Consider the following 17,371-nt stretch of genomic DNA (forward strand, 5'->3'; position numbering starts at 1 on the left):
AAAAAGTATGATTAAATGGCAAGTGTATAACAACAGCAGGTAGCCAAGCCAACTTTATTTATACAGCCCTTTAAAACAGTAAGTACTGACCAAAGTTCTGTGTTGCTGGCTGCTTCCCCAACACACAGCAGCAAAGAAAAACACACTGGAGACGCCAGACTAATAAAAGATCTCCAACATTTTGCTGCAGACATTGTTTGTAAGGATCTGAGCCGTCTCAAGAAGTAGAGCCTGCTCATCCCCTTCTTTTACTCAACATTTGTGCTGGATTTCCAGTCCAGTCTGTAGTTGATGGTCACTCCCAGGTATATAGGTCTCAACAATCTCCACCTGCTGCCCCATGATCTTCAGTGGAGTTAGAGGAGTCCTCTTCCTCCACACATCTATCACCATCTCTCTGGTCTAGGTGACATTCAGATCCAAGTGATTCCTGCCAGTCAACTCTACAAACCTGTCCACCAGCAGTCTGTACTCCTCCTCCCCGTCCTCTCATATACACCCTAAACAGCTGAGTCATCAGAGAATTTATCGAGGTGGCAGGACTCAGTGTTGTACTGAAAATCAGTGATGTATAAGGTGAAGAGGAAAGGAGACAGCACAGTGCCCTGAGAAGCTCCTAAATCACTGACCACCACATCAGACAGGACGCTCCCCAGACAGACAAACTGTGGCCAGTCTGTCATGTAGTCCATGAGAACATGGAGTCGTTAACACTCATCCCTGCAGCTTCTCACCCAGCATCGGTCGATGATGTTAAAAACACTAGAGAAATAAAAGAAAGTGACTCTCCCATTGCTGTCACCACCATCCAGATGCAAATGGGCAGGATGACTACATCGTCAACACCTAAATGGGGCTGGTAGGCAAGTTGCAGAGGACCTTAGGTTGGCCAAAACCAGCCTTTCCGGCACCTTCATCGCATGCGATGTGAGGGCCACCGGACGGTAGTTATTAAGGTTCGATGGTCTCCACTTCTTGGGTACAGGAACCAAGCAGGACGTCTTCCAGAGAACTGGAACTCTCTCCCGACTCAGAGATTAGGATGAATAAAGTCTTAAATATGTTGGAGAAGGACTTTTTCCTTTATACTCTTATACTTTTTTTTAAGTTGGTACAGTTTAATATAGGTTTAGGTCATGGTTGTAGTTAGGCACACCAGGTTAAGGGAATAAGGAAGGCACTGTGCAGCTATGCAGACATGCTAATTTGTGACAGCTAATCACTTAAAAAAAATCCGAGTGCTATGACTTAATTAGCTTTGCCACTGTAACTCTGTCTCCAAACTATTATATAAATTATATTATATGACAATAGCCTACGTAAGATAAGTTTTCTCCACTAGGGGGCGCAATAACATAAGAATGACGACAGTGCCGCCTATTGCTCCCTTTTACTACCTTTTAATGTTTTCTTTGCACCATCTGTACTGCTTTTAATGTTTTATGTAAAGCACTGTGAAATGTCTTGTAATAAAATGTGTTACACAAATAAGCCTGTCTTGCCTTGCATTGCCTATCATTCTCTTAAACATTAAAAACTCAAACACCACGGGCCGACTTGAGGCTCTTTTGATTTATTTTTCATTTTTTAAATAATTCTTCTTTCAATGTTTGGAGCTTCTGGCTCTTTGAAGGCTTAGAATTTAGTTTAATTGTGAAAAAAATTAATTAAAAAAATACATAGAAAATTTTAAAACAATTAAATTTATAAAGCGTTTGTGACATGTCTTGAACATCTAACGAATTTAAGCTAATTATGAATACATTATATATAAATCCCCAAAAATTAGAAACTGTTATTTTATGTATATTTTAATTATGTATTATATGTGTGGTAGATTTTTATAATGAATAAATGGATTATTATTCTGCCTTTGAGTGTTAACACATATGTTTTTTATTCATTTATTTGTAACAATCATCCTTTTTATTAATTACATGCAAATTTTCTGGCAGGTGTAGGAGCAGTAAAACAGCAAACAACCATCGTCATATTAAAAAAAATTTAAATAAGTGAAGGACGGAGAAGTGAGCTTTAAGGAGGTGGTGGTGCTGCTCTGCTGTGGTGAGGGGGGCATTAGGAAAAAGGAGGAGAAAGAAACCAGGAGAAACGCAGACCTCAGACCAGCTCACCTCACTGTCTTTTCTACCTAATCCCGTTCTCCAGCGAAACATCTGATCCCGGATCAGTGCGCTACGACTCCCTCCAACACTACGAGTTGGGACCAGAGGAAATCGTGTTCCGTCGCTGGCCAGGTCGGCACGCCAAGACTCATCCATAGCAGACCACGGTGAGGGAACGGACAAGAAAGGAGTGAATTCAAGGGGAAGGCTGGTAGGAACCACGGTGGAGTTTAATGCAAAAACACACAGAGCTGCGCGAGGACAGAGGGCAGGCTGGCCGCGCTTAAGGAGTAGTATTACGCTCAGCTAATTTCCAACATTTTCTATTCTTGGCAGCGAGAGTGTGCTCTCTCCGAGCCACATTTATAAAGAGAGCTAGCGGAATGTAATGCTAGCAAGCTAGCTAATGTTAGCTAGCTAATTAGCTTGTCAGGCATCTGGGAGTCGGACGTGTGATCTTTATTTAAAATAGGTCAATTTTGCGTCGTTTTACTTTTTTGGGGAGGATAAAGCTGCTCTTTTTGTTAGTCTTTATGCAAGATCCTGCCATAGCCATAATGGTCTGCCTCGCATAGCTAACGCCAAGTTAGACAATAAACAGTGTAAGCTTCCCATATTGATGAATATTTGTTCAATATTATCCGTCTACGCGTCTTGTGGAAAAGCCAAGTCCATTGTGAATATCACGCTGTGAAAAAATCACCAGAAGACAAAGGGAAAAGAAAACAAGACTTTTGACTCGTGACTGCCGTCCAATGTTAATGTCGACCGACGTTGCATCTATAATGCTTCCCGTTAATCGGGGAATAATGGACCGCGAAAGGGACATTGATACAGCAGCCGCAAACCCGGCCGGGGGTCCTGCGGTTGTCCGAGGAATGAAGCGTGGAGACCCGGAGCCCGACGCTCAGACTGCCGCTGCCCTGACTGATTTGGCCGGGGCGGAATGCAAAAGACCAAGGATAGACGGGACCGGGAGCGTGGTTGCTGAAATTGGACAGGTATGGATGCAATGTAAACACACAGGATCCATTCCTCACATCTTTCCCCCCATTTCCCCCTCTGCTTTCTGCTTACAGCTTTGTAAGAAATTATCACCTTTCTTCCTCTTTGCTGAGAAACATTTGTCTCTAAGCATCACTAAGGAATGATGTTTTGACAGGGCCCTCCTTCTCATCCACTGCATAGTCGAGCCATCGTTGCATCAACAAAAAGGGAAAAGCTGTAATTAAACCAAAATGAGAGTTTTGTGAATAATATAATGGCAAAATGTGCGTTGTTGAAATACTGTAGCTGTGCTGCTGGAGCCGCTCAGTGAGCGAGCATGACCAACCCAGACAAAGGTAATATGATACAGGCTCCATTGCTATGACAGTCAGCACCACAGCAAAGATCAGAGCCATTCATCATGCCTGACTCTCACAAAGTAAGCTCATGCTTTGTCACATCTTGCAAACTATTGTTTTATTATTATTAATATGGATAGAATTAACCCAAACCGTGCTGATCAGGTTTAAAGTCACCACAAATCCTTATGCACATGGCATGTGCCATTAAATCGCTTTATGCCCCCCAGATTGTGGCTAGGTGTTAAAAGAGAGAGGCAGACAGGGATTGGGGGAGGGGTCACCACAGTGAAAGACAAAGAACAGAGCCTTTTGCTGGAGGCTGAAGGAGCGAAAGGGGCTCAGGGGGCCCTCCTTAACATGGGTCTTCCCTGCTTTCATGACTCGACAGCTGAGACAGCAAAGCTTCAGCAGCCGTTCCCGTCTCTCCGGACTAATCTACGGCGTTACAGTTAACCAGAGGGACGCCTTGAAGCAGGTTGCACTTCTCTTGCTTGTTCTCCCCAGATCTGTTGCTATTTATTCCTTTCTGTCTCTCGCTTCCAAACACGCCACACCACACATAATTTTTACACCTACACACATATGCTTCTGAAGTGTCTCTAATCTAATAGTACAAGGGGTGAATTTTAGCTGATGGCTGGTGTTTTAGTCAAGGGAAACAGCACTAAGAGTGGTCGAAGGGCAGGAGAACATGGCTTGAGGTCACCTATGTGTAATTGAATCTAGAGGAACTGGTAAAATACTTTAAATGGGGTGAAACTGAGTGAGTTTCACAGAGGATGGATACTGATGATGGGGAAAGATGATGTGACTGAGCGGCATGGCGTGGGGAGGATTTGCACTGTCCATCGGCCGTATTGATTGCTGGGTACTTGTGGGGGTCATGCAAATAAAATTGATTAGATAGGAGTGATGACTAGATTGATAGATGAAAGGTGAAGGAGAAAATGATCACTAGATAGACACTGGGAGAGATTGAGAAGTAGATTAAATGTTGGGGGTGCAGGATAAAGACGGGGAAAGCGTGCGGTTTAAATGGACATGATAGGCTAGTGGATTGCAGGAGAGGGAAGGAAACTCGGATTGATGGCTTGCATCCATCAGGGAACATGATAAAGGATGAGAGGAAAGTGATGGATGACTGGAATTGCATCAGCTGGGAGAGATAAGCAGGAGGATATGGTATGAATTAAAATGAGCAGCTCAATAGCAGTTTATACTGAGGAGGGAAAAAAGGCAAAGAAAATGACATTGAGGGGTTATACTGGCAGTTCAGGTAGTTGGAGTTTTATTAGCAGCCAGTGTGGCTGCATGCAAGCTCAGGAAGGAGAAGATGAGTTCTGGGGGTGCTCCTATGACCAAATGCCCCTAACAATTACTACAAGATTCCCACCGAGAGAGAGAGCCGGTAGACTGCTGACCTTCCAGGCTGACTGTAAATCAGCACTGTAATAATAAATGAGAGCGCAGCCTCTTTTCTTTGTTGCTCGTGCTCCCCCCGAGCTCTGCCTCATACAAACTGCCCACCCCCTCCTTTCTCTCCCTGGTCCCCCCTCTCCTGCGTGTGCTCTGATTTGTCTCCCTCCTAAACCCCCCAAAGGCATATTTCCAGATTGCTAATTGACTCCTGGTTTGCAGGCTGCCATTGAGGCACCCCCAATCCCTCCCCCCTTTTTTCATGCTTTCTCTTCGCTATGCCCCCCCCCCTCCAAACTGCCATTTTTGATTATTTCTCCATTTCTCAGTCCATCTCCCATCACCCAGATTGTGTGTATCTGTCTATTTTCTCCAGCTCCACATGTGCCCTCCTCTTCATCTTTCATCCCTCTTCCTCCCCCCCTCCCCTCCTCTCTGTTGGTTGTATTGATGCAACCCCCTTAGGCAGTACTGCGGTCCACTCGGCTGCAGCCCGAGTACAGTTTCCAACTCTCTCTCTCTTTCTCTCTGTACGTCGCTCTCACTGATTCGGAGAGCCGATTTGTCCTATCGTTGGCAGTAAAGAGGCTTTGTGTCGCGCTAACGAGATCAAAGCTCATTTAGGAGGGGGCATTAACCAGACTGATCGCTATAAAAGGCCAAAGCAAAGGGGGAGCAGGCAAAGGAGTGGTTGATATGGAGGTTATTACCAGCAGTGAACAGTTCTAGCTTTAAAATGTTAACCATGAGTCGTAATGTTTTTTTTTTTTTCCTGTTTTTGATGGCTTCACCCTCAGAATACAGGGATGAATGAACCCCTGCAGATCTTTTTTTTTTTGTGAAATTGCATCAAAATCCTTTGTGCAAATCTTGTTTTCTCAGATATCTGATTAATATGTGTTCATTGGTTAAACAAAAAACATTTTTTCCCGTAAGATTTAGAGTCATTTAAAAGTTGTAGAGTTTTCAATCAGCAATTAAGTCACTTTCATTTTTTTGTGTTCAGGAAATTTATTTAAGATTTTTATTCTGAGACAATAACTTGAGAAATTTGTTAGCTTGTGAATATTGTTTATCAAGTGATTTTATTATGAAATAGTACAAAAAAAGAGTTAGTTTTTCTTATTCTACCTTTTAAATTTATCCACACCAGCTTTAATTATGTTGCCCACAGTGGCAACTTTAGCTGAACCTGTTCAGGGCTTTTTCCTGAGATTTATTTCCAGCATCATCATCATTATCCTCCTCATCAGTAGACCTCAGAGCTCTGTGCTGCTGACACACATTTAGACTTTGGCAGAGTTTGCATTTTAATGTGATGTAAACTTTAAATTAATGTAAAGGGTTCCCTGTCACAAAAATGAGTCTTAATTGATTTTTTTTTTCCTTTTTTTCAATGCAACATCAATCAAACATTAATTCAGTATTAGGGAAGATTAGCTGTGTTTTTTTTCTATACAGTAATTTTAAATTAATATAATTTAATTTAATTATATTTTACTATAAAATATTTAGAATGTACTCCAATAAAAAATAATAATACATTTTATTTATGTAGTGCTTTTCAGAAACATAGATGTTTTAAAAGATAAAAGAACACATTAAAAACAAGGTAAAAAGCAGGTAAAACAACACAAAGAAAATAAAACAGAAAGAATTTATCAATTCATTTGTTCAGATTAATTAATAATAAATAACCCAGTCAGAAGACGTATCCACAGAGGTGGGATAGTAAAAGGCAGGAGTTGTGGTTCAGCCTATGCTAATGTGTGTGAGGGTCATACGCGTTCCCACGTGGTCTCACATGAACTTCCCTGCGGCTGTTTAATGATTGCTGTTAAACTTTGAGCCACAGCGCAGCAGAGTCACCCTTGACTTTTGAACTGGAAATGATAAGCTAAAAATTCTCCAGACAAAGTTGCTCAACTCATATTGTCCCTCTCCTTCTCTTTGTCCCTTCACCGTGCCTTATCACCACAGTTGCAACAGTTGTATTGCCAAAGCATGAAAGAATAATTTGACTGAATGAGAGAGAGAGAGAAAAAAAAAGAGGGAAGGTGCCTTTCAGAAGGAGTAAATAACAGTATTTTTTTTCCTTCCTCCTCCATTGCTCTTGTAAAAGGAAACTGGATTCAGCTTCTTAACATGCTACTTGCATGTTAACTCTCCCTTTATGGTCACAGTGTCACAGCTTCCCCACCCTACATGTCTGCTCCCCAAGGCTGCCCTCAAACTGTCACATGTGTTCCCATCTCCACCCACACACACAGCCAAATGTCAATTCAGTGTTTCCCTCACACGGGGGTCATCGCTGATGCATTGCCACAGGATTGTTGATTATAGCAGTTCGAGTGTCATGTATAATGCACTTTGGGTCATGAAATACACCTGAATGGGTAAATGTGTGTTTCATTAGTCGTCCTTTTCTATAGTTGATGTAGTTGTGCTGTTGGCATCTTGAGTTTGCAGCAGCTGTTGCATATGGATTTGCTTGTATCCTTAATTTTTTATCCATCTTGCCATCTTTAAAACTTGACATTTCACAAAGATACACAGCTTTATAGGCACTGTGTGTGTGTGTGTGTGTTAAATGGCACACACAAATAAGTTTGTATCTGTGTATCAGTTTTTGAGAGCGTAAGCAAGCAGACAAATGATCAAATAAGTATTCAGCTGAAAATCTGTTACACCACAAAAGTTCCCCCTAAAATAGATTTGTGTGTTTTTTAAGCTTTGATTTATTAGCCACTGTAACATAATCCATATCCATGGTGCACTAAAGGCTTTGTCTTCCCAACCTGAAATAATTAGATCTGACAGAGAACAATGAAGCAGTCTGTGGAGCATGTTGATGCAATTTGCAGGGCAAAAAAAAATCATCTGCAGCAGGTAACTTTATGAGATTTAAGATTTTTAAATAGCGCAAAATAATTTAAAGAATTAGAAGTTGTCAGAATTTTAGTTAATAATTATTTTTGTTACGTTCGCAATTATGTTCACAATGCACACAATATATTTATTTGATTAAGGGACACATAATCAACAATTATGGCATCAGAAACAGTAAAATTACTGCTAATTGATGCTAATACTAACTAATGTGGAATGTTTGTCAGTAACAAACCTTTAGTCATGCATAGGACATTTCCAAAAAATTTAGCTAGGATTATTATAAGACCCAGTATTTACTTATTAAATAAACGGAATCGCTTTAAAATAATGGAATTATGCTTTCACGTTAACATATTAAGTGTTCATGCAGGATGCCTGTGGCTTTGGTGATGCTGCCACAACAAGAGGTGGATGTTGTGTATTATCTTTATGTGGTTATCACATTCTTGGGTTTACTTTTTGATTAAGGTAGGGAGATGTAAACCTTTTGTTAGTTAAAAACCAGGCACCAGTAACATTTAGAAAACAGTGCAGTCTGTTCTGTAGGGATCTGCATGAAGATACATGGAGGAATCTGTTGTTTTTAGCAATCCAGTTGTAACCTGGTAAGTTCCTGAGTGCTCCAAGCTTTATGAGCTGTAACCTCTTCATGTCAGACATGTCTAAGACTCCCACTCTTTTAGAAAATGCATTAAGTAAAACTTAAAATACGGAAACATATTTCGCTGCAGCCGACTCACTGTGTAGACTCACTCTTATTGTTCAAGGTTGAGGGAAAAAGTGCTGTCATGAGTAATCTTTCAGAGCTGGAACGAGCTAGTTCATTCCTGCTTACCACTTTTCCTCTGTTATAGTTTCAGTACAAGTTCAAAAGAAAATGTAATCATCACAGTATGTATGCAAGGGTCTTATGTGACTGGCAGTGCGAGTCCACACAACTGTATTTTAAAAGAGCACCCAATGAGCATTTGCTGGAAAAACAAGGAGGGGAATAAATATAAAAAAAAAAAGATTGAGGAAAAAAAAAACCTCTTGCTTAATAAATGTACATCTGCTGTGCAAGCAACCTTTAAACAGACTAAATATCTGCTATAAGAGCAGTAAAATAAGCTATGCCATTGAGTGCAGATCCACCAGGGAGCCCAGTTCTGGCAGTTTTGTTGCCTTGTTTCTCTGTTCTTTCATGTCAGCTGTCTCTAGTGCATCCATCATTTTCTGCTTCATCCATTAGTTTTGCCGGGCCTTTTTCGAGGATGGAGCATCAATCACATCACTTTCTGTCATCAGCCCTCGTATGCATGGCCTGCCGTGTTAATTCCCTCTCCTCCAGTTCCTGACGCAAATGTCGTCGCTATGTCGTCTTCTTAGGCTGTGCCATTTATTTCCTTCTTTTTTTCTCCTCAGTTCTTAGATTTTGACTTCATAGAGTTTGAAGTTGCTGCTAATTATCACCTGGTGATATCCTTTGATGAATGATGAAAATGTGAAATCTGAATCAAGCAGAAGTGGCTTTAATATTTAGCTTGATTATAAAGGTTGAGTATGCAGTGTTTTTCATTTTAACACAGCAGTATTTGTTTTGTGAAGCTCTTGTAGATCAATAAAGTTCTTACCAGAGAAAGCAGTCTCCCTGTGTGCATGTGTGTGTGCATCTGTGTGTGTGTAATCCGAGCTCCGCTGCTCTACGTTGTGCCAACTGGTTCGTCCATGTGTCGTTTTCCAGCATTTTCAAACTATTGCGTCCCCTGTTCCTCTGGTGTGGGTCAGTGGCACCCGAGTGGAAAATTAGTGCCATCAAATCTTTAACCTGAGGCGCTTGACTCCAAGTATTCAGGCTACTATGCTTGAATGAGGATCTTTTGTATAACGTCTCACAATTCGATTAGAACCCAAATGAAAAAGGCAAATCCAGGAATTTATAGGTGTTGTTTTTTTTTTTTTTGTCAGGCCATCTGTTGGTCCACCACAGAATTAGTCAAACTTAGATGGATGACTACAGTTGCAAGTTTATTGCTTATTTTTTATACTTACTACTTCTATTTGTTTTAAACGGTGTAAATGTACAATTTCATTGTTATAAAGTTTAATTACATTTATTCAGTTGACAATCGAGCAAAGTTTGTGTTCATTGTTCTTGAGTTCTGTAGCAGTTCTGCTTGTGTATTCATATTAGGCATAAATATGAGTAATCGATTAGTTGATTAGTCAAAACGGTGAACATAGTCTATTACTATTCATTAACCTTAAAACTCCAAGCCATTTTTTGGCCATTTTGGTCACCTCTTTTTTTAATGTAAACGTGCATATAGAAACTCAACCTTTATAAGCACAGCCAATGTACAGACCATAATCTTTTTCAGGACAGCTTCAGTTGTCACATTATGAAGCTATAAATTATGTGAAATGAATGTATAAATAAAAAGAACACCACATAGACCAAGCAGTTCTTTGTAGAAATAGCACACAGATAAACAATGACCAAGCCTTTTCTCATCTGCATGTCTTGGCTTTCAGTGGAAAAAAATAATGGCAATTAAACAAACACATGGGTGCCGTTATTTTTGTTCTTTTCACACAGACATATAACTTCATTGGAAAAAAAAAAAGTCTCTTATTGTAAACGCCCTGGTAACGGGGAGAATAAGTTAAGTAACACAAGGATACCAGCGTTCCTCGGCTCCTGTGTGTATTAACTCGAGTCAATGCATTAAATACATTGCAAATAACTGTAGACACAGATTTTACCCTAAATACAACTATAATGCCAACATTTATAAACCTTTCAGCAGAATGAACATACTAAAATATCATATAGCAACCAGAATGAACATACTGTGACTCGGCTCGTTTCTAGAGGTATCAGGCCGCTAACCCATACGTCACAACAGAATTAACAGCACTCTTATTTTAGCAGTACAGAAATGAAACACAGAACACAGTGGATACATACATACATGGCAGTACAGGTACTCAGATAATCCATGGGTCTTACTAACTACAGCAACTCAACAGACGGTGGTTCGGTTAGCACAGAACGCCGTTAGCTTCAAGCTAATTATGCTAACTCGACACGTGGTTCATCACAGATGCACAACTTAGTTTATCACGTTAAAAGACACAGTCATATCAAGCTACAAAAGTAACCCTTGGTAGGTTTAATACTTATTTACTCACTTGCGGGCATAGATAGTCATTATGAGAGTGTTCATACCTGGTAAGGGGGAGAATAAGTTAAGTAACACAAGGACACCAGTGTTCCTCGGCTCCTGTGTGTATTAACTGGAGTGAGGAAACGGGGGGCCTTCCTACACGGCTCAGTGGTCCCAAACTCCCCCTGCTGGCGCCCTCTGGTTACTGCATTGATTGCACTGGTTTTGTCTCAAACACCAACAATCTTACCAATCAAAACCCATTTTAAATGTGATCTCAGCATTTAACTCCATTTCTTATTTGAGTTTCATTTTAATCAACATAGTAGTAATTTTTTTTTTTTGTCACAAAATTGTTATGAATGATAGTGTTATCATGGTTTACTCATTGTGGGTTTATCATATAGTCTGAATAAACTACATTTTGTGGCTGGATTGTAAACTTACTGGATGGGATATAAGTACCTGAAAAACCTATATAGTTCACCTAAAGGGTAAGCTATCCATCACAGTTTACACCATAGAGTTGCACACCACCCTTCCTGAGAGATTGTTGGCAATAGAAGCGACAGCGCTCAAGGGCGCCAGCCATCTAGTGGAGTTTTAAAGGATAAGAGGACAGGAGGAGAGTTTCACTACGCAGAAATGTGGAACTAATGTTTACAACAGTGTTTCTGCAGAACTTTGCACCTATAGCAGAAACAGCAGACTGAAGCAGACGTTGGCAACAAAACAAAGGGAAGCATGTCAGTATTGTACTCAACTGGACAACAAACGCACATTAAGCGGGGTGAGCCTAGCTTACCACGGCACAATGAGGTCTCACTTGGTAAACCGTCTTGTAAATGTGCTTCAAGAGCAAAAAGACCAGATGGCAAGACGACGAAAAATGGTTTGAATCCTGGCCTGGGAAACAACAACAACAAAAAAACAAAACAAGACATCACTTTTAAATAATCTTTAATACATAAAACTTCCTGTACGACTTCTCTTGCTATTCCTGTGATGTAGTGCTTGTCTCAGCAGCGCCACCTACTGTTCAGGATGAAATATGCAGTCAGTCCAGCGTGCTTCAAGTGTTGGTGGAGATGACATTATGCTCGCCTGATAACCAGCTCTGCATAGTGGGGGCTTTAAATGTCCACCTAAATGTCTCCCACCCAGCAGCTCTACAGCTGGTGCTTTTGTTAAAACAACAAATAATCTTTCAGAGTTTTAGGCGCCATCTTTTGTGTAATGATTTTTTGGCCACAGCAGGTGGGATTTTCTAATATTTATATCTGACACCATGAAGCCATACTGATGGAGTTCTCTTCCTCAGGCTGTTCTTTTAGGGACCACTGGAGGCCTGCAGCAGCCTGCCTAATTACCCCTCTCACTTCCCTCCTTCTGCCTCCACCCCTCTCACCATCTGTTGACCTCATGTCATTTTGCCTTCCTTCACCACTGCTGCTCCTTTTTCTTCCCCCGCTCCTACCCTTTTGCTTCAGTAACTCCCCAACTTCTTCCCTTCTCCTAAAATAGCAAGTTAGAGAGGGCGAAAATAAACAAGAGAGAGACGCCCTTTAGTTTTGCCCTCTGCAGACAGAGTGTTTATAACTGTGACTTTTTTTCTTTTTTTCTTTTTTTTATTCTGTGCTTTTGCTGATCCACGCCAGTGCAGGCTTAAATCCTTGCAGTCAACCACCCGGCGCCTTCAAAAGGCTCCTCCCTGCTCGCAAACTATATAGAATTAACTTTATGGAAACTTGGAAAAGTGCAGCATGAAAACACAACATAAATCCTGCAGGATGCAGCACAATTTTTTCCTTTATCTAACCCAACATGGCAGGCACAAATGTGAGACCACTTTCCATAATTTTACAAGTCTTACAGACATTTAAAATACTTAAAAACAAAACTATATGGAAAAAAAGTGTAGTGTATATTGAGTTTTAGCGTGGGCTAACAAAGCTTTAATAAACTAGGGCTCAAGTTCAGAGCCCCAATCCCTTCCCCCACCTCTTAAGAAAATATAAATCACATGGCATTCTTCTCTTATGACTCATTGTCTCCATTTTGCAAATGTTTTATTTCTCTCCCCTTTCTTTGGTTTGGCCGTATTCTTACCCACATTCCTCCTCCTCCTTCTCTGTGTGTCTGTCTCAGCTCTCATTTTCATCTTGTTTTTTTTTTCTTCTTTTTTGTCTGTCCTTCCCCCTCCATCTCTATCCAACTCCCTCCCACTTCTCCTGCAGACAGATTGATTCCAGATGTTGCTAAACTTCCCCCCTCTCTCCCATCTTGTGTTCTTCTCTGTAAACTCTTCCTCCTCTTTCTTCTTTTTTCCACTCCATAAAACCAACCATGACTCTACAATTTGACAGTCTGGGATAATTTTGGTTTACATGTGACTGGAGTTCCACTTTCGCGCAGCAAATACGCCCTTATCTTCACTGTGCAGAACACAAACTATCAACATTCAAGTCTCCTAAATTATATGAATTTGCTAACTCTGGTTTTTGGTGCTCTGAATCCACAATACCAATTCAGTCATGTTTGAAATGCAGCACAGCCTTGGTATTGCTCCTCTTTATATTTGATAAAGGAAGACTTTTCTCATTCTTGTCGACATTGCCCTTGGCTCGGTAGATGTGAGATTTACCTCTGAACAGCCCCCTTATGCTGCATTTCCATCTGTTCTGTGTTGAGCACCAGCAGTTTTCTACAGCCGGTCTGCTACTTCAATATAAGCCTGTCCATTCCCCTGAAAATGCGGCGCACCAAGGAGAGCATTCCCCCTAGGGACGAGGCACGAGGGGGAAATTGGTTCCAGATGAAACAGGAAGTGGAGAGGGAAGACAAAGAAAGGGCTGTTTGAGACAGGGAAAAGGGAGGACGGGCCCCAAGTCTGGACCCACATACACACCCAAAGTCAAAAGTTTCTCTTTTCTATTCTTAACATTTTTTTTCCTTTCCATCTTTCTTCCATCCCCCCCATGGATTCCCTGTAGCCCACTCTGTCTAGACACTTCCTTTCCTTTCTTTACTGCCTTCATGACCCACATCTGTATTTGGTCTTAGCCCACCTCTCTAAGCTTCGCTGTCACAAAGAGTTGAACTAAATAAGCTAGTGCTGGATTAATGGACCCTTTGTTTGTCTGTTTATACACACTTGTGTCAGTTTGCTGTCACTGCTGCCCTCGGTCTCTCACACATGCCCTTGATTGGCTGGATGAATGCTATTAGGAAGTGATTCCCGCAGCACGCAGCTTGAGGTCAGGGCTGGGAGGTTAACTCCGCTGACACTCTTCAGAAGCCAAATCTGCCTTTCTCGTTGCTGCAGCGTCGCACCACCCACACCAAAGCTGCTGGCTGAATGGAGGACAGGATTTAGGCCAAAGGGAAGCTTACAGAGTTGAAATATTTCCTGATAAAATGGAATTAAAACAGCACTTCTAAAGACCACAAAGTCACCCTGTCCATGATTTGGTTATGCACGCAGACACACATTTCTTTCCATTACCCTTTTAGACCTTCCTCTTAACTGTCACCCTTCTTCTCCTCCTCCCTCACCCCCATTTCTTATAATAAGACTTATGCCTGAGATCTTTATCGAGAGCAGAGGCATGAATCTCACCAGGCGGTCATGTTTTCTCTGCAAGGCATGCCAGCAAGCTAGACTGTGCCGGACGCATCGCTGCTGTCAAAATATCATCGTTTAGTTTAACTTTCTCCATTATTCCAGACCTCCTCCCGCTTTCTCTTTCTCCCCCCCTCTTTATCTCTCTTTTTTTCTTTTTGCCGCCTTCTACTGTAGTAGTACCGCAAACAATGGTTCCCCTTGCCGCGGCAAAAATGACAGAGAAAATAATAGTCACAGAGAAAAGAGTGAGAGAGACAGAAATAATCTAATTAAAAGTAATTACAGAGCAATTAACCACAACAGTGGTTTCGGGGCAGGGCTGATGAGGAACGGGGGCTGCTGCTGGGTTTTCATTGGTTAGTACGGTTGGATGAATGTTTGGTAAGCTTCGGTTATGGGTCAGCAGTCACATCATTCACATTTTCCTTCATGGAAGGATCTTCCATCTTTAAATGAACTATGCTCTGTTAAGGGATGTCATTATGTTTCTATCATTTGGTGCATCATCTTGGATATTATAGAAGCAGCATGCACCAATAATATTATCAAAATGTTGAAAAAATTCAGTTATATTTACTCAGTCTATTTTAGATATTTGCAATCTCAAGCTGACAAATGTCGTCAAGCAAGTATGAATTGAAATGTCCAAGTTTTGGGGCCATAACAATACAGGCACTCATTTTTGAAAAAGCACAGCCACTTACACTGCTCTCATCACTCCTGTTGTCTCTTTGCAGAACAATGAGCCTTTAAACCCCGGTTTCCATGGATACCCACCTCACAGTCAGGTAAGATTAGCGTTCCTTTGCAAATCACTATAGCAATAAATAAAAATCAGAATCCTTGACTCTCGACAGATGTTAGTTTTCAGTCTACTCTAGAGAAACTGTAAAAGCTGAAACAGACTTTAAAGAGCAGCCAATCAAATGCTGTTTGTTCACAAGATGAAAAAAACATGTTCAGAATGTCAATGAATCACAGAGGATAGATTTAATCTTGTTTCATGTGACAAAAATGAAACATTTTTGAAGTAAAATGCATATTTTTAGAAGCAGTTTCTTTATAATTCATCGGCCTGGTGAACTCCAGCTGCAGGATCAATATAAAGAGTTATGATGTTGCTCTCTTGCAGCTTTTTGGTAGCTCTTAAGTGATGTCTCTGGAAGAGAGAGTTGCTAGTGACTAAGCCTCCCTTTCAAAGACTTTATCCTTGGAATATGAGAGAAATTATGCTATCACCTGCTTCGAGCTAAGCTCTGCGCACGCTCCTCATGCAGGGGCTTTTTCACAAGACAGTTCATATCCTTTCACACTTTCTCTCCCTTTATCCCTCCCTCTGTTTCTCCATTTCTCTCTCTTTTCTCTCATTCTAAGTGTCTCTCCATGCATATTGCTCTCAGTAATGAGTGCCTTATGTGTGTGCTGCAGCGGCGGGGTAGCTGTCTATTTTGTTATCTCCTTCCAAGCAGCAGAGCACACTGATCAGCTCAAACCAGCTCAGGACCAGTGTGTATGTGTGTGTGTGTGTATGTGCGCGTGCGTTTAAACCATATTAGTTTTTTTTCTCCTTTTTTACTGCTCACATGTGTGTATCTTTGTCTTGGTATGTGTATTCTGCGATTGGGATGTGCAGCTCTCTGACAGTACCACAGGAGGGGAGTGTTGGCCTGTGAGCTTGAGCGCCCCCAGCCTCCCTCCTCTTCATTGCAAGATGGGTGATTCTCTTAGACCTCATCTCTCTCATGCATTTATTTTCCCATCATATACTCTGCTTGACTCTTCGCTCCTGCTCTACCTCTGGTACATCCTTTCTTGGGAATACAGCCCTGGCAGGGTGTGAAAGGGAGGCGCTGCAAGAATTGAGCTTTAAGGCTTGGAGTTCATTTTATTTAGATTACAGTTTCTTCTCATGGGACAATAATGAGCTTGACCGAGTGATTAAAGGAAAATGGGGAAGAAGAGTGAAGCTAAGTTGGAACAGATGCAGAAATAAGTTATTTAAGGTGGCTTGCCTGCAGGGGATAAACTCATACAGGCTTGTACTCATCTCACCTGCTTGAGTTCATCTGCTTGCAAGATGAGCACAACTGATCCGCGGTATATCTGAACCCCTCCAGTCATCTGTTAAATTCACAGCCAACATACACCTCTGAATTGTTTCCATGAATGATTTAAAAGTATTTTTTTTCTCATATATTCTGCCCTTGGGCACATGTATTAGGCCTCTCCAGTACACTGGGTGCTGGTTATCATGCAAATAGAGTTAGCCAAGCCTAGCTTAGCCAGATTGGCTCGTTCTGTGCTGCAGTACATTTGTCTTGGTAACGCTCCTGTCGTATATTATTTATGCATGTTTGAACTGCCCGTAGGTCTGCCTGTGCCAATGTGAGTGTGACAGTGACAGGCTCCTGTTGGTTCTTGCTGCTGGACCGTGTGGGTGGAGTGGGAATAATTTTACGTGGGTGTGTCCATGGCTATTCTGACATGTCAGTCTACTGCTGTTTAGATCACAGAAACGATCAGGGTTGGCAACACACATAAAAACACACGCATGTGGTTATAGTGGCTGTACATAGTGGAATGTTCGGTCATTTTTAGCTGTGGTGGAAGTCTCATAGCAAGCCTTAACATCAGACCGGTTACTGGGTTATTACTAGAGGAGCTATGGATTATTGGTAGATGCTGTCTTTGAAGAAAGCATCCTTTGCTTGGATTAGCTGATGAGTGTTGGATGGCTGTAGCCCTTTGTTTGAGTCCATGTGTGTTTGCCAGCCAGGGTGCATCAGCATGAATGTAATCGCAGCACATCTGTGTGTA

General features: G+C 41.4%; 1 protein-coding gene across 5 annotated transcripts in view; it reads left to right on the forward strand.

Annotated features, from left to right (window-relative positions):
* The first annotated feature begins 2,161 nt into the window (after window positions 1–2,161).
* The window catches only part of LOC121649356 (RNA binding protein fox-1 homolog 2-like), a 53,428-nt gene continuing 38,218 nt past the window's right edge, over window positions 2,162–17,371 (forward strand). Inside the window, exons 1-2 of one of the 5 annotated variants that reach the window (XR_006012102.1) lie at window positions 2,162–3,124; window positions 15,292–15,342. Coding sequence is in view for 4 of the 5 variants with exons in the window: in XM_042000140.1 (XP_041856074.1) it covers window positions 2,879–3,124; window positions 15,292–15,342 (297 nt within the window). In the remaining variant the exon portion in view is untranslated. The remainder of the gene's footprint in view (window positions 3,125–15,291; window positions 15,343–17,371) is intronic. The other 4 variants (XM_042000140.1, XM_042000130.1, XM_042000150.1 and 1 more) reach the window with 4 other exon arrangements.

Source organism: Melanotaenia boesemani, chromosome 2 (genome assembly GCF_017639745.1).
Source record: "Melanotaenia boesemani isolate fMelBoe1 chromosome 2, fMelBoe1.pri, whole genome shotgun sequence".
Classification (NCBI taxonomy): Eukaryota; Metazoa; Chordata; class Actinopteri; order Atheriniformes; family Melanotaeniidae; genus Melanotaenia; species Melanotaenia boesemani.